A 24,477-nucleotide genomic window follows, 5' to 3' on the forward strand; every position below is an offset into this window, starting at 1 on the left:
AATTAAATACAAATGTCTGTAAGATTGCAGATTAAACTGCTAAACAGTATTTATAAATTATATATAAAAGTGATGAAAATTAGCTGAACCTCAACAAGCTGCTACTTACACATTAGGCCAATGCATCAGTAATAATTATCTCATAATATAACAAAAACGCCCGTTCTGCATAATGAGAACTTTTGCTTTTGAGCATTTAAATCTGTTTAGGTAATAATACATGTGTAGAATCTTTAATGCAGGACTTTTACTTGTTATGGAGTATTTTGTTTCCACTGTAGTACTGATTCTTTTACTGAAGGATCCTAGTACTTCTTCAGTGTCATGACTGGACAGGTTGATAAAGCGCTGACAGCAGGTCTGACTCGTGTTACCTTACATCACTAACAAGCTTACAAGAGAAACAACAGGATCAGTTGGAACTTTTTAAGCCCTGACAGTGGGATTAGACAAGACTCCAGCTTCACTTATGTCATTAAAGTGATGTAAAACAAAGCTGTCCATTCTCCTCAGAGGAAAAATAAAACAATTAACACCGCCTCAGGCTCTTTAGATTGAATGGCCATTGGGATTACACTAAAGGGATCAGGTAAATGTTCAAAAGCCTTGTATAACGTGGTCTGTTCAGTGCTCAAGTGAAGAAGCTCCCACATGAAGAAGAGTCATTGAAGACTCATCACATCTACAGGCCTTCAAAAAATTATTCCACAAACCTAATCAGGATTTAAATGCTCTGAACACAAATCAGTTATTTCGATAGTGAGATTAAATGTTAAGTTAGTGCTTGCATGAACCTAATGACTCATGACTGATGAACACAATCAGGGATAAATAAACTTATTATTCACTGGTCCCAGAATAAAACCATTTTCTTTGTGAAAGTGTGTTACAATTAACATTATTTATAATCATGTGGGTAGTTTTTCCTGTAATAGACTATAATTATTCACCTTTAGGCTTCTTCGCAGAACATCCAGAAATAGTGCTCATCCTCCACACAGGCGTCCTCTGTAAGTTTACAGGTCTGATAAATATTTATGGTCAGTCAATAGAAACGCATTTGTAAAAACGAGGTTAAAACAACTACTTATGTGCTTCCAAAACATACATAATCACTAAATGTACGTACTGGACATGAATGGGGCTCTTCATATATTTTTTGTCTGACTCATTCTGCAGCTGTGGATTCAGAAGAATGGGCATCTAACAACCTGATAAAGAGCTGAATGAGAGGTTGACATCATGAAAAAAAGAAATTTAGTCTTCAACATTATTTACTTAACTAATCGTCTAAGAGTAAAAAAAAAAAAAAAATTATAAATCAGTGTAAGCTGCAGTGATAGTAACTAACTGCATTTGTTCAAGTGTTTCTTTACAGTTCTACTTCACTACATTTATCAGTTATAGCCTAGTGACTTTGTAAATGTTGATTATAAAGTATCTCATGACATAAGATGTTTTAATAGATTATACTACCAAAAAGAATGTCAAATTAGCCCCACATCGACTTGCTGCATTGCACATTGTGTTGATAATACTTCTGTTCTTTTACTTATATCATATTTTAAATGCACGTCTTTTACTTGAAGAGTATTTTAGCATTGTGTTATTAGGTTTTAAGATCTGAATACTTCTTCCATCCCTGATGACCTGAGGAGTTTCTCAAGTGTCACTGTCTTCTTAAGTTAACTGTTAATCTAGAGGGACAAGTGAGTATCCTAGAGTAGAGTGAGAATAGCAGGGGAAATCTGTATATGGCCAAGGTTATTGCAATAATAACAACTTACAAAACACCTGAGACTGGACATGCATTAGTAACACCATAAGACCTCAGTGTATGTCATTATCAAATGCATAAAAAAAAAAATAACCCAACCTAAAAACATCAAAGTGCATGATCTTTATTTGATATACTGTGAAATGCCATCCAGATGGCACAAAATGGCAGCAGAACAATGAATATATAAGGCTCCTTTTCATTAACAACAAACTGGTCTTTGTCTTGATTTTGGCTATTCTGCTAGCACATGAATAAGAACACCAGCAAATGCTAAATGACGGCATTTATAAATAGATGAACCAGTACATTAAGTCTGTTACTCATTCACCCCCCCCCCCCCAAATCCCGTGTTCATATAATACACCACCACTTAAACAGCAGCCGACTGTTGAAAATCCCATCTCTGATCCCAGAGGACTGAACCATCAACCCCTGAGATTTACTATCCAACATGCTATCAGGAAAGGACATGGTGAACAGCAGGAAGTGCTACAAAAATCATGAAAGAGAAGTACATTTGGTAATTAAAATGAAATCATGAATACTAATAACAATTTAATAATTTTAACATTTTAACTACCTCTTTGTTCTTTTCTCCACCATCATTTCTAAAATTTATTTAATATACAAATACTTATAGACTTATGATATGTATATTATGTCATTGTGTACAGAAGCACTTATTCATGATGTCACAAGTAAAATAAACATAAACATCAAAGTATTTTCCAAAACACATTCCAGCCTGTGTTTTCAACCTAACATAAGGCTCCAAAGCCAAATACCGCAGGTTCCACACCATTGTAATGTCATGCTGCTTAGTCTTGGCTTTGCACATTAGTCACGTTTTATACACCAAACCAGGCCAAGTGCCAGGCTGGTTAATGACTACCTGCTGTGTGGTGGCTGTTAAATAGTGAAGCAGACACAAGGGGTCTTTTTCCATGTGTGGTCGTTGCCATGACCCCAGTATCTCGGCAGGCACGGCTTAGCCAGAGAGTTGTTGGACGCATCAACTCAAAGCCTCAGATCTTCAGGCTTATGTCTCCCTCTAGGGGGTGGGTTGCAACTGATATCCACTCAGCCTCTGGAAAAAAAAAAGCCTGAACTTTTCCACGTAGTTGGATAAAGAGGGAACGCTTGTGGGTTACCCTCTGCAACTGTCTGCATCATCTTTGGCTTTTTTTAAAAGTAAAGTTTCAGGTTCCAAGTCTGAGAGCTGCAAGTCGCACGTAAAGTAGATGCCCTCCCATCTACTGGACAGTTCATACAGGTTTATGCTGAGTATGTGTGTGTGTGTGTGTGAGAAAGCCTTACGCCCAGTGAACCTGAGCTCCTGCCTTCGAGTGCCGTTTTGCCTCCCTGATGGAGAAGGCTTCTTGCTCTTCGCTCATCTCCTTCAGCCTCTTCTCATCCAGAAATGACACCAAGGAGTCCCTCATGTCCACCACCTCGATCATCTGTTGAAGGACCCGCTCTTCTTCTGCCTGCTGCTCTGATGTCTTGTCTGCCAGACAAACACATATGGACACTTTAAAAACGCTATAATCAATATTTTAATAGCAACAATATATCAATGACAATGTGAAAACAATGTGACAGTGAAAAGGGCTCATTTTCTTGTAGTGAACGTCTCAGCTTTACAGCGAATTACAGTTCATTATTTAGTCCGCCAGCCCACAACTTTACTGTTTTGGTTCACTCTGGCCAAAGCAACTCTCAAAACCCACAGAACACTACCTACTAAGCATCAAACAGCAGACAGAGCTAAAGAGTGAATATTGGACTTTTGAAATTTGTGGACAAACACTACTCCAAATGAACGCTAACCTTGCTCTTTAACTGCTCTATGTGAAAAAAACGCAACTATGTTTCTGCAAAGTGGCCAAAAAGCTAAATACCTTTTGAAGATATAAAGCATCTTCAGACTAGTCCTGTTGGGAATGTTTCCCAGAAATACTTGTTTTTACTTGTCAGGAACTCAGAAACATCTGTAGGGGAAACTGGGCACATGTACTTTGAAAGCACTGGTCGTTGCTTTAATTGTACGTCCTGTCCATACTGGCTGCAGAGAGATCACTCCTTAAAGTTAACTGAACATGAAGGCTACATACAACCCATAATGCAACACTCTAGACTCTATCTGATGTTACACACATACTGTAAATGTCCTGAATATAAAACAAACCTCCCTTTTTCAAATGCAAAAGGGGGTTTGTTATTATGAGATGATACAAACAAGTATCATCTCATAATAACATATATTACAAACATTTCTGTCCTGTTAACCCAATCCTGCGTACAATGCAGCACTGATGTTCTCATTAGAGGAGAAACCATTTTCTTTAAAGCCTTGACTAAACACAGCTGGTGCTTGTTAGGTTGGGTTGCTCTCTTCTACCTGCTTCAAAATCAATAGGCCCGTTCAAGAAACTTCAACAACAAATGTGCTCATGTGTGCACACACAAGTACACATACACACCATTCATCTCCATGTATTTCCTGAGCTCCAACTCCAGTATGCTCTGCTTGTCTTCAAGTTCCAGCTGTCGAGACCTGAGAAAAAATTAAACATCACCTGAGTCAGGTCATAATTAGGCCATATGACAAATACAGTCTGTTTGTAAAGATAATTGGTTGTTACCACGGTGTGAATAAACAATAACCAGAGTATTTTGAGGTGGAAGTCTGCTGTTATAGACCTTCTGGCTACTGTGTCACTTCTACTCCGCACAAAGTCTGTGTTGTGTTCCCAGGATGACTTATTATGTGTGAGCCAACAGAAGTGTACACTTACGCCACCATGAGGTCAGACTCCTCTGAAACCAATGCATTCTTCTCGTGGACGAGCTGGATCCAATGCTCGATCATTTCAGGAGAATCGCTGCTGCCTGGAAGTGAAAAATGCATTGGTTGGATATTTGTGTGGGATAGTGTGTTTGTTTGGAAAGTTTGGGGGAGAGGGGGAAGACAGGTTTGTATGGAAAGTCTAGATATAGTAGAACAAGATGTATGTGCTGTGTGTGACACAGCATCCATGTGAGTGAGTGTGTCTCAAGAGAAACTGGGAGCACGCATCTCTGTTTCTGGAGATTTTCCATGTGAATAAAGCTGACTTATAAAGTTCCAAGTTTAACATTTTAAACCCATCAATGCTAGTGTTTTTTGTGTGATTTAGTAAATGTCTTGGCTCATTTTGGGTTTCTCTCCAGTGTTCACTTTCTATAAACAGAAAGGAATTAATTTATTGCAAACTACAAAAGTCTTCCAACATGATGCAAAAAAGTTTGGTTATATTGGGACATACAATCTTGTGAAAATCAGTTTTAACCATTCTGGTCTTAAGAAATGGAGGTATTTTTCATTACAAACCTCGAAAATCTCTCAAAATTAAAATGAGGATTCTTTAGTATATCAGCAAAGGAAAAACTCTGTCCTACCAGCCTCTCCTCGCAGAGTTCGCTCCAGCACTACACCCTTGTCCTCCAACTCCTTGAAGGTCACCTCAATCTCCTCCAGTCTCCTCTGGATGGACTGAACAACAGAAACAAGAAAGAGTCAGAAATGTTCTCAAGCAAATTTATAATCCTTAAGATTATAGAATCATTGCAATAGCCAGTCAATATATTTACATCTAATAATCATTTATTTATATAATAGTTTTCCTCGTTAGTGGTGGAGTCTGTCATTCACACGCTGGGTTCAAGTTGCCTACTAATGCATGAGGGATTCACAGGAAACACTGCATGTTGTGTAATCCAGCATTTACAAAGAGTTAAAAAAAAGGGGGCCACTGGACGTGGTTGACGATTTAAGACGTTTTGCCTCTCATACAAGGGGCTTCTTCAGTTCTGACTAAAACATCTTCAAGTATCTTCAACCACATCCAGTTGCCATTGATTTTAACCTTCCTCGGATAACTATGACCTGATCTTCATAGACGTGATCCAGCATCACTGTTTTTAATTTGACATTGACGCCTCCGTTTGTGCTGCTCCTTCTCCCTCAGCAAAGCAAATACTGCCATCTGCTGGTTCCCTAGTAAATCACATTAAGCCTGTTGCAAAGAACCTTGGTGTTTGGTTTGATAGTAATTTAAATTTTGAGCAGCACACCACAAAGCTTGTTCAATCATGTTTTTAAAAATTAGATCTATGTTAACCTTTAAGGACACTTAGACCATTTTACACGCCTTCATCTCATCACGCCTGGATTATTGCAACAGCCTTTTCACTTGTTTAACCCAAAAATCTATTGATCGACTTCAGACTGTCCAGAACTCAGCTGCCAGGCTTTTAACCAGAACAAAGAAATATGACCACATTACTCCTATTTTAGCTTCATTACACTGGCTCCCAGTATGTTTTAGAATTGACTTTTAAATTCTATTGATCACTTTTAAAGCTCTTCATGGCCTCTCGCCTTGTTATATTTCTGACCTTTTAGTCCCATACGCACCAGCACGTACCTTGAGATCCTCGGGCAGAGGTCTGTTGTCTGTTCCAGAGTCTCGACTGAAAACTAAAGGGGACAGAGCGTTTGCTGTCAGGGCCCCGAGGCTCTGGAACAGCCTGCCCGAGGAAATCAGGTCGGCTGAGTTAGTGAACTCTTTTAAGTCCCTTCTTAAAACATACTTTTATAGGAGAGCCTTTCCTGATCTTATTTCACTTTATTTTATCCCTTTTATTTTTCATTCTTCTGCCACGTAGGAAATGAGTTCCTGACAAGTAAAAACAAGTATCTCTGGGAAACATTCCCAACAGGACTAGTCTGAAGATGGTATTTAGCTTTTTAAAAATGGGTGTTAGAAAAGGTGGGGTCGTCTTATTGTCGTGCCAATATGGTGGTATGCACCAATTTATTCTCAAGTTAGACCTCTTCCCTCTTTAAACTTGTTTTTGAAAAGTTCTCTACAAATAAAGATTATTATTATTATCATCATCATCAGAGTTTATTAAGTTATTTCTAATGCTAACCAGACACTTCCCATTGCTGATGCTTCACATTAAAAACTTTAACTGGTAACAAGAGGTGGCTTTTATTGTGAAGGAGCCACAGGAAGTGTATTTGTCACAGTTATTGCTCATCAAAAGTGTGTCTACAAACCAAGATGTTTTAAATATTGCAGGGAGTAATGGGATGAGAAGAAGATTGCTATAGTGAGCTTTTAGATGAAGAGCCGTCATGTCCAATTCATCAGCAAGGTAACTCCTTTTACTGTGCCCTGCTGTTGTGTGGAAAACTACGTGCGCACTGTGCGGCATGAAATCAGACCATAGTTGCTCATGGTATGATGGAAGAAGGCCAGTTATTGACTTCAAAACAACTTGAGTTTATTTGTTTGCACTGTAAACAGTTGCTCCACTGTTGTATATCTGACAAAGTAGTGCTGGTAATGCTGGGACCTGTAGTTTTAAACAGCACTTGCTGTTACCACTAGTAACCACAGGTGCCACCAAATCAATAGGAAAGAAATCTGAAGAAATATAATTTCAACAAATATTCATAAAACAAATGTAACTGCTCCACTTCTTATCCTCAATGTGCTGACAAATGTTTGAGCAAGTTCAGGCTCAATTAAGTATACTGCTTCATTGAGTGAAGTTCGCAAAGCCACTGTTGAATAAAACAGACAAACTGAGTTTTGTGACACTGTGAGAGGAACGCTGACCTGGGCTTTGCGCAATCGCTGTAATTCGCTCGTCTTGGCTCGCCGCTCCAGTGTCCGCATCTTCATCAACTCCAACTTCTCAGCCTCAACAGGATCTGATGGCACCGTCTGAAACTGCAGGCAAAGTGTCAGTATTGTAAGTTAACATCATGCAAAATGCTGTAACATCAGCTCCATTACTCTCCTTACCTTCTCATCAAATAAGTCACTATCGTCTTGTCCAAACATCTCATCATCATCGTCGTCATCATCTCCATCAACACCCTCTTCTGAGGGGCTGTGAACATGTCTGAATGTTGTTTCTGCGGCAAAAAAAAACAAACAGACAAGAAAGATGTTGTACAAAGTTTTAATAAACTCAAGACTGACAGACTAGATCTCAAAAACATCACAGTAAACGTCTTGTCCCTGCAACCGCTTTTCTACAAAGATCAAATACGAGTCCTCAACTTACCCACTCTGCCTGGATGATTGATGTGGACACTGAGCCGGGTGTCTCTACTGATCCTCGGGGAAGAGAGATTCCAGGGGGAAAACTTGGATCGTACTTTGGTTTGTCCACTTGGCGTCTCTTTTCTCCTGAAGCAGCGTCGATTCCTCTTCTCCCGCATGTGACTAGCGGTGCTCCCACTCCAGTAGCCCTCCTCTTCTTGCCCATCAAGGCCCTCTGGTTTAGGGGGGCTTGGACCTCCTGCAGTTGCAGAGGAAGAGGAGCAGGAAGAGGATCCACCAGGGGTCTCGGAGTCTGAGTCGGCGCTGAAACTCTCAAGATTCACCAGCTGGGTTTTCTCCTCATCGGTCAGCTGAAGCTTTCGGAGCGATTGCTTCGGCCGGGAGTCTTGTGCTGCCTCTTTTGTAGGGGTTGGAGAGGAATGTTTTTCTGTAGTCGAAGTGTTGAAAAGGTGGACTGTGCGAGGTTTTGCTCTTGGAGGAGAGGGCTGAGGGCTAGGTACATTTTGCTGAGAGTGGCGGGGCTTGGGGACAGGATAGGGCATCGTGGTAGGAAGTTCTTCTTTCTCCTCAGGGGGTCCTGCTACCTCAGTTTTAGATTTAGGATCTGTGGGAGTTTTTGATACTTGTGGTTCTTGAGGCTCTTCTTTGGATTTAAGTATATGGTGGTCCTGTCCTTCAGGTTTATGTGACTCTGTGTGAATAGAGAGGCCATAGTCCAGAGTGTGCTCATACTCCTCATCAGATGGAGAAGGTGTATAATCACTGGAAAGCCCATTCTCTTCATTTGCGCCTTTGTGATGTCCTTCACTATCCTAAATACAGAAATGGCACAGAAAGAGCACACATCCCCATTTAATATGTTTTGGTCCACAGACTACATATGCTTTGACACAAACAGTCTCATTAGTAGTGCATAACTTCTGTGAGCGAGTCAGCCCTGCAGCCTGATGACATTGGACTAGACACCAGCAGGATGATATAAAAATGCAACAGAAGATTGTGCAACACGCACATGACAAAGACGAGGATTCAATGTGGAGTCTTGCATCATCAGCAGCAAGCAACAGAATGGTTTACATCTGTTCTGTTCAGTGACCCACCTTGCAAGATGTTTCAGCCCAATTTTCCAGCTCCAGCTCTTCAGAATGCAGCTCACAGTAAAATCTCCCTGAGGGGACATCACAGATTGAAACATTAAAGGATAAGTGAATGTTGACGTGCTCAAGAGGAAACCCCCTGCTGTTTTCTTAAATGATTAATCGGCTTTCGGTCTAAATGGAGACCCCTTTAAGAAGGTCCTCAGCACAAATGAGTAATTATACAAATAATTAAATTAGGGCTGGGCACAGGTTAACGAGTTAATTAATTAACGCAGACAATTATTTTATCGCATGTTAACGCAGTTTTAAAAAAAATATTATTATTTTGAAAGTCTGTTGCTCACTGGCTCTGAACACACATACAGTGGAACCATGGGTCACAGGAGGGCTTCTGTGCGCTACACAGCTGTTGAACTTAATTTAAAATTATAGGCTACATAACTTTACCTGTTAGGCCTTCATCTAGTTTTGTGGGGATGCTCTGCCATGCAAATTCCCTCCTGTTGATGTCCTATTTAGTAAACAGTAATAGATTCCGGAAACTCACAAACAGAGAGGATCAGTTTCTCTTCCAACGATTTGTGCTGCGTGTCGCGTACAACTTCAGCAGCTGGCGGGTGTGTGTGTGAAGCGAGCATGACCGCGAAAGTTTCACGGGAACGCACCCGCTTGTCGGTACACCTTGCTCGACCACTTCACCTCACTCTAACAGAGAACTTGCTACTGATTGAACATAGACTGTTTATGCTGCTCCCTGATGAAAGAAAAATGTTTCTGCTGATCCCTGTTCAGAACCCCCCCCCCACAAGAAAAGTGGACTCTGATGGTAACTTGCTTTAACAAGAAAAGGTATTGCCCTGGCAGTGGCAAATAGCTTTGGTTTAATATTTGATTTGATTACATTAATGTTTAAGTTGAGATTTACAAGAAATATTTTATTGCTACTGTGTAAAGGGAACACTGCTGGAAAAAAGCACCTTATTTGTTTAAAGTGTTTACAAACCACAGTACGTTTAAATTAAAAGTACACTACTTATCCTACACTACTTTAGAATTCATTATTTAATGTTGTGTGTAACAATGCGATTAATCACGATTAAAACTTGGCTACTAAAAAAAGACCAAATATTACACCCAACATGGACAGACACTTGGGAAACCTTGTCTTACAGAAAGTAAGTACTCACCTGTAGTCTGGTCAAAGGTGTATCCTCCGTGCCTGAGTGTGATGGAGCACTGATGGCAGGTGAAGCAGCTCCGATGGAAAAACTTGCCCTCAGCACTGACGCGCTCCAGCACATAGACCCTCTGACCACAGAAGTAACACTCCTCGCTGCTACCTGGTTCAGGCTCAGGCTCAGGCTCAGGCTTAGGCTCAGGCTCAGGCTCAGGCTCAGGCTCAGGCTCAGGCTCAGGACTGAGCTCAGGGGACACAGGAAGCACCTCCATCTGAGGGAGAAGGTGGAGGTTAAATTCAGGTCAATTTTCACAAAACAAGAAGAGAGTTAACACAAAGCTTCCAGAGTAAAATTTCATTACTTAAACACAACTCACACTGGCCACATCTTCCATCTTTGTCTCTCTTTCTCGTTTCAAAGATGCCAGCTTTTCCTGCAGAGAAAGTAAGTAAAACTATAAACGCTCATATGACCTGATTATGTTGTTTATATGGTCAAACCATTTAAATGACTAACTAGGAAGCACTAACAAATTTGGCCCTAAACAGCGAAATAACAGAAAAAAGAAAAAAAATGTGAGTCACAGACCGCACAACAACACAGTCCGAAGGCCCAGACATGAACTCCAGCCAACATGCAAGTGTGTTTGAAAATATCTTTATCAAACATTTCTCTGTGCTGTGTAAACAGTGATTTGTAGTCACAGTGGGCGTACCTTGCGTCTTTGCAGAGAGTTGAGCTTCAGCTTGTTCAGGAAAAGCACAGCTGACTGTGTCCGGGAGAGAGTCAGAGGCTTGGACGATGGCAGGATGCCTGCAGGGTCTGTAGCCAGCAGAAAAGGAAAGAAAATGTCAGAGAAGGACACACAACATTTTCACTTTATTTACTATTATAAAAGGCTGCAATCCTAAAGAAGTCTAAGCATTGATGTTGGCCTACTTGCAGCTTTGCATACAGCTGCTGATCGTACCTTTCTGATTATCTTCAAGGTATATGCTTTGATGTCGGATACTCTGTCAGAAATATAAATAATCCCTCTTTCTTGCATTTTCTGTGGCGTCACAGCAACTGAATTAACTTGTCAATCCAAATAAAAACTCTTCAGCTCCACATCTGACAACCACTCCCCCTCTTTCATCATTCAGATAAGGTTATCGGAGAGTGACAGCTCCCTCCTGCCTGCACATCAGTCAGCAGATCCCAAGCAGAGCAGCACAGCATCAGACACAGAGAGCGTATATCACACCCACTTTGGCTCATTCAGAGCTCCAAACGCTGGGCTCACATTTACACTGCACAAACTCCTCATGCTACAAAGCCTGTAAAAATACCTCTAATACAAACTGCCGGGAGAAAATCCTCCTTCAGCGCAGGAATAGTACATCCCCTTCAAGGGATGCCAGTCCCATCAGACCCTGATAAGCCAGGTCCACACGGTGACCGTTTGCTCTGTCTGCTGCTCGGCTGGCTTTAGTGCAGAAGAGCTGCACAACCAGTAGAGGCTGGCTCTGAGCACAGCACTAGCCACTTAAGCCAAATGAATTCTGGGTAATAAGCTCTTAAAGAGACAGCAGCGATTTGATCACTTCTCAACATCTCAACACATTTCAGTGGGAGGACACCTGACCCTTTTAAGGTGATGCTAATGCTGTGCAGTGTCTAAGCAACCAAGTTATGCAATACTGATGCTGCTGTCACCGATAGCCATCTTCAGAAATATATCAGTAGCATTAATAATGACATAATGAAATGAAAACATGAATTGTGGTATATTGCAAAGTGCTTATTGGCATTTGTCTTGTTACCCATGTGAATATCACATTTCAACAACTTTTACCTTTTGCTGCGACAGTGAAGGCCTTTTGGACCTGGGTGAGGTAGAGGACCATGGACAGCTTGTCTATCTGACCTTTTTTGGCTAAGTCACTGGCAGACATGACAGGTGGGATTCCTAGCTCCTTTTCCAAGATGCTGAAAGCCATTTGGTTGTTGTGAACAGCACTGGACTCATTCAGGGACGACATGTTACTGTGGCGGAATTAGAAAGCTGAGATTATTCTACAGTATTATTTATGAGTCTTTTCACAGCAAGGATTATCATTACATTAGCTTTTGGTTACTGTTTGGTTAGTCATGGATTTTAATTAGGTAAAATGTGTTATTTCTTTCAAATAACTGGGTTAAATTAACACCATTAAACTGCTACATAATTTATACAGCATCCTACAGTTTCTCGTTAGCGGTGTAGTCAAATGAAAACCAAGCTAATGCAGAGGGAGCGACTCACATGAGCTGAGGTCTGAAGTGGTGGATTAGAGCACACAGAGCCAGCCCTGACGTCCAGGATTGGGTAAAATCTTTCACATCCACATTCTCATAACCCGCAGTGTGTTTCTGGCACCATTTCAACAACTCTTCACAACCACTGACTGAATCTGATAGAACAAGATAGGACAGACAAATATTTCGTTTGTGGTTTCACAATCCATCTCCGATATGTAAAAAATGGTGTGAGGAAATTGTTTGTCTTTTTTTAAATGGCGTGTCAGTGCCACAATGCCACAAAGCACTTCCTGCTTACTCAGAACAGCTGAGTATAAAAGTAAAATAACCAGAATAAAAATCACACACGCTGTACAGTTAAGAACAGCTGACCTTGCCGTGTGGGAGAAAACACGTTCTGTTTCTTTGGATTGGATTTATCCACATCATATAGGTGCAGCACCTAAATGAAGTGACAGGTAGATTAGTCAACACATTCAGAGATCACAGAATAAATTAACCTTTTACCAGCTCATGGAGTTCTTCAAACAGAAACACAGCAAGATTTGCAAGACTTTGTTATTTGCTGTAAGCCATCCAATAATAATTATACTTTAAGTAAAATATACTGTCTGCACCCAAAAATTGCTTCTCTTTACATGACTGTGTCTACTAGACTGTAATCTCCGAATAACCTCCATGATTATTAAAGTGACTCTGATTCAAATCTGTGTTGAATAAATACAGGATAACAGTCCTGACCTGGTTGGTCTGGATGGAGGAGAGGTTGACTCTCGTGTACCGTGTTTTGGGGTTGATGCTGTAACCAGCGTAGTTTTTGCTGGTGTTTTCTGGTGTGGTCTGGGACAGGACCTGGTAGACACTTTCTCTGTACATTTGTGAAGAAATGAAAGCAGCACTATTCAGAGCCAACCAAATCAGTCAACAAGAGGTGTGTTGAGATATCAAACATGACAAGATTTCTGGTCAGATTAAAAGCTGTCTGGTGAGACTCACGCAACTGACATTTTTGTCATGCTCTCATGGCACATATCAAATAGTGATTAGTGAATAACTTCACCCAGCTGTTCCGTAACCAGCGTATGCCGTGATAGTAATCAAGTAAACCTGCTCTCACACTAGGAGTCCAGACAGCTGTGACCATTGGTAAAGTAGCTGGTAGAGTTTTGCAATATGAATGTCTATACACAGAAGCACAAACTTGCTCTGCTTGGCACTGTGAACTGCACTTAATTGGAGGTAGAAGTAGACATGTGTGTGGATTTGTGGTGAGATTTCTGCCTGATCACAAGAATTCAACAGAATGCATAAAATTAAGTGTTAAATGCTCAAAATTTTCATATGATTCAGCATTGAAGATTTCGTAAAAATAGTGTTAAAATCCCGTCTTGTCTCGTGAGCTAAGTGTCTCGTCACACTCCTACAATCAACACATAGAAACACAGAGATGCAATGAAAAAGGAAAGTGACATTAAAAAAAAAAAAAAATGTGATGACATAACTGGGTGAGTTTAGAGATCACTTGAAAATACACATTTCTGACTGCACACTAGATGAACAGAATAAAATAATTCGTTTAATGTGTAAAAAATGTTGGCATTGCCTAGTATAAAATGAATCTGCAGGTACACCATACTCTATTGTATTTATTTATTTTGACCTTAACCAGAATGGTTCCAAACACTTTATTCTCTATTCTCCTCAGGCTTACCACAACATATTTCATTGTTTAATCATCTAATCTTTTGATTCTAGTAACTTTTAACTGTCTTGTAAATTTCAAAAGCTCAAAATCGGCACATTTCATGGACAAAGGTGAATTATGTCAAACACCAGAAGCCTCATTGTTTTTCCTTGTCACACATCTACAATCAAAAAATCTACCTATCATACTAATTATCTCAGGATGGGAGGTGTTGTTGATGAGGACATGCACAATCATACTGATGAATGTTTATACTTTATTTTCAATACTCATTTTCTAAATGTTTAAATCCTTATGTCAGTTTCCCTAAAACCAAATATTGTACTAATAGTAGAGTGTATGGTCTTCACTGTGTGTCTAACAAATAGAACGTAACACATTCACTTTTTGAAAATGCACCATTTCATTGAATTAGCCTACAGTTGGTGTTGGTGGTGAAGAAACAGGAAGTACTTGCATCATGTGTGTTTCGCATGATATTGCTCATTATGTAAAGATGAAATGCAATTATCTGCACTTTGTGCTTCGTAGTAGTTTTAGGAAGCCAGCTCACCGCTCAGCCAGGACCTTGAGATGTGGGACCCCCATGCCCCAGCTCCTCACCATCCATGCTGTGTCAAAAGAAGCTAGAAACCCACGGGCAATACCTGTACCCAGAGGCCAGAAAGGCTGCAGAGAGCAGAGCATAAGAAGTCATTGTACCACATTAACATAATCTCACAATTGGTAAGTAGAGCAGACACATTTCATACAGTGAGTGATTACCACACAAGAAACATGCCACTTATTAAAACTTATGGGCCAGAGAAAGAAAAAGCTGTCAAGCTTTTCAAACACTACATAAATATATTTACCATCAAATTTTTGACTTGATGATAGCATTAGTCAAAATGTAAATCACCAAACCTATTACATCGTCTGGCAACCATAAATGTTTGTAAAACTATTTCTGCCAATCTATGTATGTTGAGCCATTTCACTGGATAACTGAAAAATATAACTGGCGGGTGGAGCTACATAAAAAGTCCATGTAATCCATAGTTATTGAGGTATTTCAGTCTAGAACAAAGTGGCAGACCAACCAACCGACATCACCATCAAAAATATGAACTAGAGGAAATATGCACCTGATAACTAAAAATGTTGCCCCTACCTCCACCAGACAATCTCCAACAAGAGCCATCAACAATTTTTTGCCCTTCCTCTCCCTGACCAGAGAGGCATTCTCAGCCCGGTGCATGCAGGTGAAGTCAAACATGGCCACGTCTGGCTTGCCGGCGTGGTTCTGAGCAAACTGGAGGTCAGGCAGTCTGCCACCTGTAGAGAAGTAGGCGGCAGCATGGGCATAGCGGCACAATGCCTCATGATCCACGTTTGCAGGAGCCAGCAGCTCCTCTGCATCACTGTAGTCCTGTCGAGACAGAGTGAGAGGTGCGATCTGATGAGTCACTGCACCTTTTTCTGATTCTGAGTGACAAGTCTTATACTTGGTTTGCTGCATTGGCTAATAGGCCAGGCAGCAGAAAAAGAAGTGTTGATTGACGGTTCTCTCCTGCATGGTTGTTTCATCCATCTGGTTTGTTTCTTTTTCTTTACTCACCATAGATGCAGCTAGTGCCAATAAAAAATCCCACTTTTTCTTGGTAATGGATGTGTTGTTCTCACCTGTTTAATGACCCCCTTCTTCAACAAGCTATTCTTCTTGGCAGTCATGACAAAGTAGTGGGTGTCGTCTTTGTAGTAGACAATATTCTCCAAATCAATACCTGGATGAGAAAATGGAGAGAGAGCATGGTGAGCATAGAAGGAGGGAGAGAGAGGGAGAAGGAGAGAGGGAGAATCAGGAAGGCTGACATCAAAAAAAAGATTCTTTCTGTATCATTAGCTTATTTGCTTATGCTTTTCTACTGGATTTACTGGAGGATGGGGAAGCAGATGAAGACGCATGGAAGTCCAAGTGAATTAATAAGTCGTTGCCATCGACCTCGGTTATGGGCCCATACGCTACTGCTGCACCACTCTACTACACCACCTCAGATCTCAAAACCCACAGACACTGGATTAAGCACTGGCATAGGAGGCCAGTGCCTAATCCTTTAGACGTGCTAAGTAACTTCCCGGTGTTTCCGCTGTTTTTTTTGTTCAGATTTAACATGCTATTAGTGAGTTTTAGAAGTGCTGGTGGGGGGATTTTGTCTTCTTGACAGAGCCAGGTTAGCGGTTTCCCCTTTTCATTCTTTAAGCTAAGCTAACCTAAGTTAACTCGCTGCTGGCTGTAGACTTCTATTTAATAGACAGATGAGAGTGGTGTAGGTCTCTCTCTGCAAGACAGCAAAGAAGCATATTTCCCAAAATGTCAAACTTTTGTTTTGAGATGGATGTTCCCATACCTACAAAGAGAGAGAGAGCTAAAGTTAGTGGCGATAATGCGCAAAGGATTGTACCAGTGCTCCCGTACAAGAAGTACACAAAATATACTAATATCTTATGCTGAGGGAAATTTATTCAGTGTGTCTGTTTGACCTAAAGGATGCACACAGTGAGAATCATGTTAATGTAAGTTTTGTTTGTTGATGAGAAAATTCCACAGGGCAGCTTTAATGTTTGTTTACAGACATCAGAACATCTTTACTTGGAATTAAGACACTACACAAGCTAATAATTTTAACTAGATGTGATCAGGGTTATATAAGGTGACACACACTTCCTGTAAGGTTTGTTCAAAATCAAGCTGCAGTAGGTGCAGAGTAGTAGGAAGGAAGAGGGGTGGATTTCATCACAGTTAACATTATCACAGGAAATTAATTGAAAATTGGAACGCAGATTCACAGTCTTACAGCTCTTTTCACACTTCACATTGAACATAACCAAACAGTGTGAACATTTATTCTCATGCCTTCAGGGTTGCATGCAGTGAGGCACAGCAGGCAAACAATAAATGAAAATAAGTGCACTGATGTTCTTATTAGAAATGTTCTGATTCAGTGAGTTCATTATTCACGTTCTCACTCAGCGCAAGCCGTGGTATAAAATAGTTTAAAGCTAGGCCAGAATTTATTTCAGCAGCAATATCTTTTTGTTATTATTTATTATTAAAATTCTTTCTACATCCCAACAGCAATCATTAAATTAAATGCTCGGATACAAAAATAAACAAAAATCCAGCACCTTCCTACATACCAACCTGACACTCTGCCCATACACTCACTGAGCATAAAAATGTGTGTTTAGGGGAGTGGCTTGGGAGGGAGGCCTGAAGGGAGGGGGTGGGGTTGTTTCTGTTAGATACTTTCAAAATCTAGCAGTCTCTGTCTAGTTTGATTTGATTTTCTCTTTTCGTGCTTCAATTTTAAAAACAGTTTACTGAAGCAGAGTAGGAAGCTGCTTCACTGCAAATCAAGATGCCCTCTTCCATCCAGCTGAATATGACTAAATGTCAGATGGGTTCCTACCCGTCTCAGTTAGTAGCTGTTGGAAGAACTTCTGGTTGTAGATGCGGGCCACACCGCTGATCTCTGCTACTTGGGCCTCAGCAGCAGTGTGTCTGTTGTAGAAGTTGGCAGTGATGCCGATAGCCAGCTTGCCTCTTAGCTCCTTGTGCTTGAAACCTGATATTTTGGGAAAGAAGAAAAGAGGAAACTGGGCTGATGAGAGTTCACTTATTTAATATGGCTGCTGGAGGAAGGTTGCGGTTTGTGACTAAGTGCAACACCCAAGTCAGGCAAAAAGTAGAACTGCAGTTGTTTGTGCCCACTATTGAAACAGAAGTCATTCAAGAGTATGTCTGTCTTTGTCTCACCTTCAGGAACAAACCTGCCTCCTCCAGCAGAGATGAAGACATCAAACTGGAAGTGTGCAGCAGGATGAGACCCAGGGTGCAGCCTAGCCATCCAACCTATCAGAAACACATCAAACTTTTATGTGTGATGCGCCTTGGCATATTTCATAATAACTTTACTGCTTTACATACTGCTGGTTCGCAAATATTGTTGGTTCGTAAAAACAACTGTTGATGATATACTGAAATTAACAATTAGGAAGAGTGATTGCTGGTTAGTGTAAATACCGTTTTCTTCTGAGGGCTCAATCAAGCCCCGAAACTCCACTCCGGTGTGCACCTCCACCCCGAGGAGAAGTGACACTTTCAGTAGAATCAACTGTAGCTGACGGATGCCTGAAAACATGCATGCATGTGGTATTTCATTGAAAATGTGTGTGAAAAAAAACCCAAGATACTCAATATACAGTCAGTCTTTCAGAGCAGAAAGTTAAAAAGGGAGCAAAGGCCGCAACTTATTATTATTTTCACTTCAAAGATAAAACAACAGATTCATCTATCAATTGTTTGGACTTAAAAGGTAAGACAGAAATTGCTGGTTTGTCAGAACAGAGAAAACCAAAGTAATGATCAGTAATTTAAAATGTTGTCAATTCTGGTAATGTCAAAGTTTGGTTCCCCCAAAGCAGTGTTCCGCCATTGAAATTCCCAAAGATCCCAAGGTAGTCCTAAGCACACCATTGATTGAAAAAAATATATATAATGCTGCACAATCATGCTTCTTCTGTCTCAAAACCTGGTGTCCACATTACTCACAGTGAAACTTAACCACCAACGTTTCAGTATGTGATTTGAGAGATTTGAGCCCCAAGCAGCGATGAGGAGCAACAGCCGTCTCATAAGCTCATTTCTTTCTTACCACACCCCCAGATTTTTGTCTTTTTCAAACTTGTACTGTTCAGTCAAATTCAGACTGATCACTTAAGGCAATTTACCAGACTTCATGCACCTCCCTCTGGAGCCACAAAAGGCTTTATACAACTTTCTTTCAAAATATGTTGCAGTCCTTCAAGACCTCTAAACAGTATTTTATGTTTAACAATCAGGGATGTTCCCCTGTAATTGTATCACCATTGAAACCTGAGCATCTGTCATAAAACATATGGATTCAAAATGTATGGGAACTTTAGAAGATGGAGTAATGGCCTTGAAGATGGAGTAATGGCCTTGAAGATGGAGTAATAAAGTTGATCTGTTTCATACTCTATCAAACTATCTACATGCCATACATTCTCTCATACTGTAGTCAAATCGAGAAATCAGCTTATCATTTCAGCACAAACGAGAGCATTTCAAAAACAACACCAGACCCGGGTCACAGTAAAAGACAGTCCATTAAGCACAGTAATTAGTTACTCACTGATGTGATCCAGAGACCCAGTGCAGAATTTGCCGTAGAACTTCTTGGCTCCGAGCCCCCGGAGATCATAAATAGTGTAGGGCCACAGGTGTAGAACATTGTTCCTGGAGAAAGACTCTCTTTTCTCCAACACCACCACCTGAGCCCCCAACAGGGACAGTTCGATGGCCGTTCTCAGCCCACACGGCCCTGCACCCAACACAAGACACTAAGGGAGAGAAGGTGGGAATTAGATGCTAGTCAAAGAATGAGAAAATCAAGTCAAACTAAATGTTTTTATGCCCTCCTGTGGGTCAAAGTCCTGTTTTTTAACCTCAAGCCCACATTGTGTTTGTCACAGTAAAACAAATGATGTAGTATCCTCCATAGATCAATCAGTATGATTTTTGAAATTGCTGGAAAGGACCTGACAAGATTGCTGACAAGGTTGATTTAACTCTGTTCAGCAGCAAATGCCCAAAAATCTACATGTTAAACAGCCAAGGAATGATCCATTGCCCCTTCTTAAGTCATTATTACAATTGTATGGTAATAAATTACAGTTTGAATAATTTGGGTTCAGCTAAAATAGCAACAGATATTATATATTTTGTACCATTGTTTATATTAAATTATTATATTTTAATCTGATAATTATCTGGTTAAATAATTATGGAGTTTCAAGCCTCAAAAACAGCATTTAGATCTTTACCAGTTAAGCGGTGGGTGAAATCTTGTAATACACGGTTATGAAGCAATTAAGAATTAGGTTACGCAAGTTAACAAAAAAAAAGAAAAAAGGAAAGAATGAAATTGAACTTAATTAAAATATAGTGTAGTGTATTTCTAATCACAGAAACAAAAATTTACTGGATGCCACTTGCCAGTACCTTGTTTTTGGTGCAGGCTTTTCCTTGCTGGTAATCTGAGTGAGATGCCCTTTTGTCCAGCTTCGTCCACAGGGCTTTGGCCTTCCAATAGTTCAGTCTTTCCTTTAACTTGATGTAGAAGCTCCTGAAATCCTTGGGATTGATGTCCAGTTGCCTGCAGAGCTCAGCAAAGTGATGCTTCACATCCTTACAAGTCTGGGCTTGGATGAAATTGTCAAATGTAGCATGTGAAGGGTTCACAGGGTCCGGGCTCGCCATAGTGGAGGATGATGGTTTGTTGATTAACTGTGAAAGAGGGGAGGTTATATCATGGTTTTAGAAAATTTTCACAGGAAATAAATGTTTACTGAAAATGATCAAAGGGTTACAAAGCCCTTGTTGCCAGCATTTTTAGAGGTGGTTGAGCCCTGAAAGTCTTCTACCTTCTATGCTAGGGGAAGTCATCTTAGTCAAGCTTTTTGTGGCACCTGGTTTGCTGACTCATTACCAACTTCCCTGTATCTTATCTTTTTTTAAGTCTGCTCTGAACTGAATAGCCTACCCACAGGCAATGTGTCATTCTCACACTGCCTGCCGCAGGACGTGTGTCAGTCATTGTTTCAGTACACAATTTAAAGGAAACACATGGCTAAAAACACATAGTGCGAATGTAATTTGTCCCACATGTTTGGACTGTTTATCACCTCAAAAAAGCAAGATCAACTGTTACCTAGGGTTGGGTGATATGGATGAAATTAATATTGGATTTTAATAAGAATACTGTATCACGCTATGACAAACATCTGCAGTTCAGTGTAATGAAACACCATGTATTATTTTAGACAAAGCTTAAGGCTAAAGTAGGGCTGCAGCTGGTGATTTTTTTAATTAATGGTTTGGTCAACAGAACATAAAACAAACAGTGAAAAAGATTCAACATATGATGTCTTCAGATGACTTTCTTTGTCTACCAACAGACATTCACTTGACTATAATGTAAGACAAGGAAACAAATATCGCCTGATTGTACTCAAGTAATTACATTGGAGCCTTTTGGTATACAATCTGAGCTCACAATCTATTTGGCAACATTTACTTAAAGGTAGTTCATTTCAAAAACTAGTGGCACCACAGGCAACATGCTAATCATTTATTCAATATTATACTCAAACAACAAGGACACTGTTTTAAGCTCTGTTCGTACAGTTTACATCTAGCACCTTTTTTTTGTTTTACCCATATCAGCAAGTTGTGGCATTTTCTATAACCAACATGCATGTATTACTTCCTGATGATAACACTAACAGCTCCCCCCCGTCCTCCACGTTAGACGCATAGCCTATAATTACAGTCACAGACCACTGAAGCATGTGTGCATGACTGTGCTTGTGTGAACCTGATGGAAACAGCATTTAAACTGCTTTAACATTCCTCCCTCACATTTTTATTAATTATCTTTTTGATACCAGTTATTTGTAGACAGAAAAAACATCTTCTCTTGCTTCCTGTTTACTGCATTACCACATTTCTCTATGTTGCATATAGTTACAATCACTCAAACAAGCTACCGCCTACAATAAATACAATGGCAAACAATTCTAGAGGTGTTTGATAAGCCTTCATGGAGACTCATATGATACCGACCTAACACATGAACACATAGCTCAAGTGAACATAATCCAGCTTTGATGCAACCAATATTTCTCATGAGGCATTTAAAACATGAGATTTGTGAAGGATAATTATATGGAAAATCCTTAAACTGCCATTTCATACCATCTTCTGTCTCCTTATTTGTTAATTGCAGTGTAGAAACAAGCACAAGCAAGCAAATAAGCCTCCTGACATACAGTGTAGAGTTACATTTGGTCTGAAATAATTAATCAAGATTGCATCACAGTGAAACTCTTCAAATGGTGCCAGTGTCTCTACCAGAGAAAAAACATTCCCAAAGAATGAAATGGCCTGTCAAAACTAAAAATAACTCCAGAGGATCATCTTGAAACTTTTATCTAATTCCCAAAGAGGCTACTGTATTTATACTCTTGCTATATTTTCTGTTTTAACTAGCTTGAAAGATGTACAGCAGCACAAGAACAAACATAAAACCAAAAACTAGTTTCCGCATTGTTAAAATCACCTTTCCGGACACTGCTAAATATAGTTGACAGATGGTCATGCTGAATTAAGTGTCATCTGTGGCAAAGGTACACACGCGCACGCGCACGCGCGCACACACACACACAAACACACCATCATCATCTCACATGTTAAGCAATAATAAAGAAGAGACGGGTTTTAGCAGGAATACTGTGGACAAGATCAGAACGAAGCAACCCGGATTTAAAGGTGAATTGACCTGCTTTTCCTCAGAGCTGGTGGATTGGATGGGATTTACCCACCTTATTACATGTGTAAGCTCTGAGCAGTGCCTCTGTCCACACTGTGTGTATCAGGATGTTGGATCAAACGCTGATCTCCAGCCTGGCAGGTTTTACGGAGAGAGAGAGAGAGAGAGAGAGAGAGAGAGAGAGAGAGAGAGAGAGAGAGAGAGAAGGGAGAGGGGGAAGGATAGAGAGTAGAGAGGAAAGAAAAGAAAGAAATGTAATTTTCTGAACTTATCTGGCTCCAACAGACATCCACAGCGGTTTGTGCCGATACATTAAAACATACCCTTTTAAATGTAAGCGTTCACAATGGTAGGAAGGAATGATAAATGAACAGGAAGGTGTGGCACAGGAGGTTGCATTGACAACACGTCCCCAAGTGCTAGCAGATTTTAAAAGAACACTCACATGCTATGACAGATATGTGGACGCATATCTGTCATAGCATGTCAATGCTGCTCTGTTTAAAATATGGTTTTAAATAGAGCAACCAGCATTCATTCATCCATTTATAGTGGACATGAACGTGACAAACCTTAAAACTTAAAACAAGAATCTCCCCGTGTAATTAAAACAAAGGTAAGACACACAAAAAATCTGCCCTTAAGTCAAATAGGAGCATTGTTAAATGATCAAATACGTCCTGAAGTTACATTACCAGCGTTGAAGTCGTGCTATAAGAGAGTATCCTTGAAACTGCATGCTGGCTGACGTTTCCATGTTTTGTTTTGTCTTTGTTTACAGGTAACGTTAAGCAGTGCGCGTAGGTCAACCTGCACCTCGCGCTCACACCCCACGAGTGGAGCCTCTTCCGGGACTTTCTCCTAAAGCTACAGGCACAGCACTTCTTTTATGCAGTCTATAGCACAGCGCACGCCACAGCGCACGTGACGATCAAGTAGGTGGGAGTGATATTCTGGTGGTATTGCTATCCTGGGGGCATCATGCAAGTTTCAATTTCACTGATAAAAATATGAATGGTATCTGCCATTGACTCTACGTTGTCAACACGCTGTCCAAGCAATTTGTACATTAATATTATTTATTCAGTCACTTATTTATTTTATTTCTTATTTATATGTTATGTTACTCTTACTTGTCTGTGGTTCATGTATCAAGGTATGAGTGCATTTGGTTCACCTTCGCACCTCTACCGGTAAATGGGGCTTAACACGTGCGCCTTTCTGATAGTATTTATTATTTTATATCTATTTTGTTATTATTACTTTTACCAATCATCTCTCCTGGTATTACAGGTATTTAAAAATAAGAATAGTATAATAAGTATATAAAATGATATAATAATAATAATAAATCACCATTATCATAATCATCATTATGATTATCATAATAATAATAATATACCCTTTTTATTTGATCTGTGGTAGCCTATAGGTGTATGAGCTACATTACAACAACGGTGGAAACTAACTATGTACGTGTACTCACGTAGCCTACTGTTTGGCAACACCCTTACTAACTTACTTATAACATCCTTGTGTTTTGTTGACAGTCTTTACTTCCTCATTGTTTTGGGTCCACACAGACCGCACTGCTGTAAATCAAATCAATAGATTAATAAACAATGAAAATTATTGTCAGTTCCAATTGTAAAAAAATCAAGTTATTATGAACCAACTGTTATATAACTCCAGTTACAGAAATTCAGGGTTTGGGAGTTAATGACAGAGCATTAACTCCCAAACCCTGAATTTCTGTAATTGGAGAAAAGTACCATCAACAGATAAGGAGCACATGAACATCCACTGTATTTAACAATGTTTTACAGCTGGGGTCTCTGAGACCCCCAAACAGAACTAATGCATACTTTTCTGTATCTTCTGGAACATGTCAGTTCAAAAGCATGTTTATA

At 40.1% G+C, this 24,477-nt stretch overlaps 1 protein-coding gene across 1 annotated transcript; it reads right to left on the reverse strand.

Moving 5' to 3' along the window:
• Positions 1-1,885: 1,885 nt before the first annotated feature.
• On the reverse strand, positions 1,886-23,428 carry mical1 (microtubule associated monooxygenase, calponin and LIM domain containing 1). The gene is made up of 26 exons (XM_038721860.1): positions 23,263-23,428; positions 22,620-22,701; positions 20,239-20,523; positions 19,370-19,577; positions 18,238-18,345; positions 17,971-18,066; positions 17,624-17,779; positions 15,837-15,937; positions 15,325-15,582; positions 14,725-14,840; positions 13,208-13,334; positions 12,839-12,908; positions 12,471-12,618; positions 12,021-12,211; positions 10,899-11,005; positions 10,560-10,616; positions 10,193-10,454; positions 9,006-9,073; positions 7,907-8,717; positions 7,642-7,754; positions 7,453-7,566; positions 5,222-5,315; positions 4,579-4,672; positions 4,264-4,337; positions 3,098-3,287; positions 1,886-2,867 (listed from the first exon to the last, which is right to left on the reverse strand). Exons 3-26 carry the CDS (start codon positions 20,494-20,496, stop codon positions 2,861-2,863), a joined length of 3,828 nt encoding a protein of 1,275 aa, XP_038577788.1. The 5' UTR covers positions 20,497-20,523; positions 22,620-22,701; positions 23,263-23,428; the 3' UTR covers positions 1,886-2,860.
• Positions 23,429-24,477: the final 1,049 nt, after the last annotated feature.

The sequence above is a fragment of the Micropterus salmoides genome, unplaced genomic scaffold, assembly GCF_014851395.1.
Source record: "Micropterus salmoides isolate LMB-PRFRI ecotype aquatic unplaced genomic scaffold, ASM1485139v1 Ms_hic_scaffold_16, whole genome shotgun sequence".
Classification (NCBI taxonomy): domain Eukaryota; kingdom Metazoa; phylum Chordata; class Actinopteri; order Centrarchiformes; family Centrarchidae; genus Micropterus; species Micropterus salmoides.

Bases quoted from the DNA above. Each gene is read 5' to 3' on its own strand.
- mical1 (XM_038721860.1), bottom strand. From the start codon at position 20,496: ATGGCGAGCCCGGACCCTGTGAACCCTTCACATGCTACATTTGACAAT. The intron at 18,346-19,369 runs GTGAGTAACTAA...GCATGTTTTCAG, and splicing joins TGGGTCTCTGGATCACATCA to GCATCCGTCAGCTACAGTTG. The intron at 12,212-12,470 runs GTGAGTCGCTCC...ATTCCGCCACAG, and splicing joins CACTTCAGACCTCAGCTCAT to TAACATGTCGTCCCTGAATG.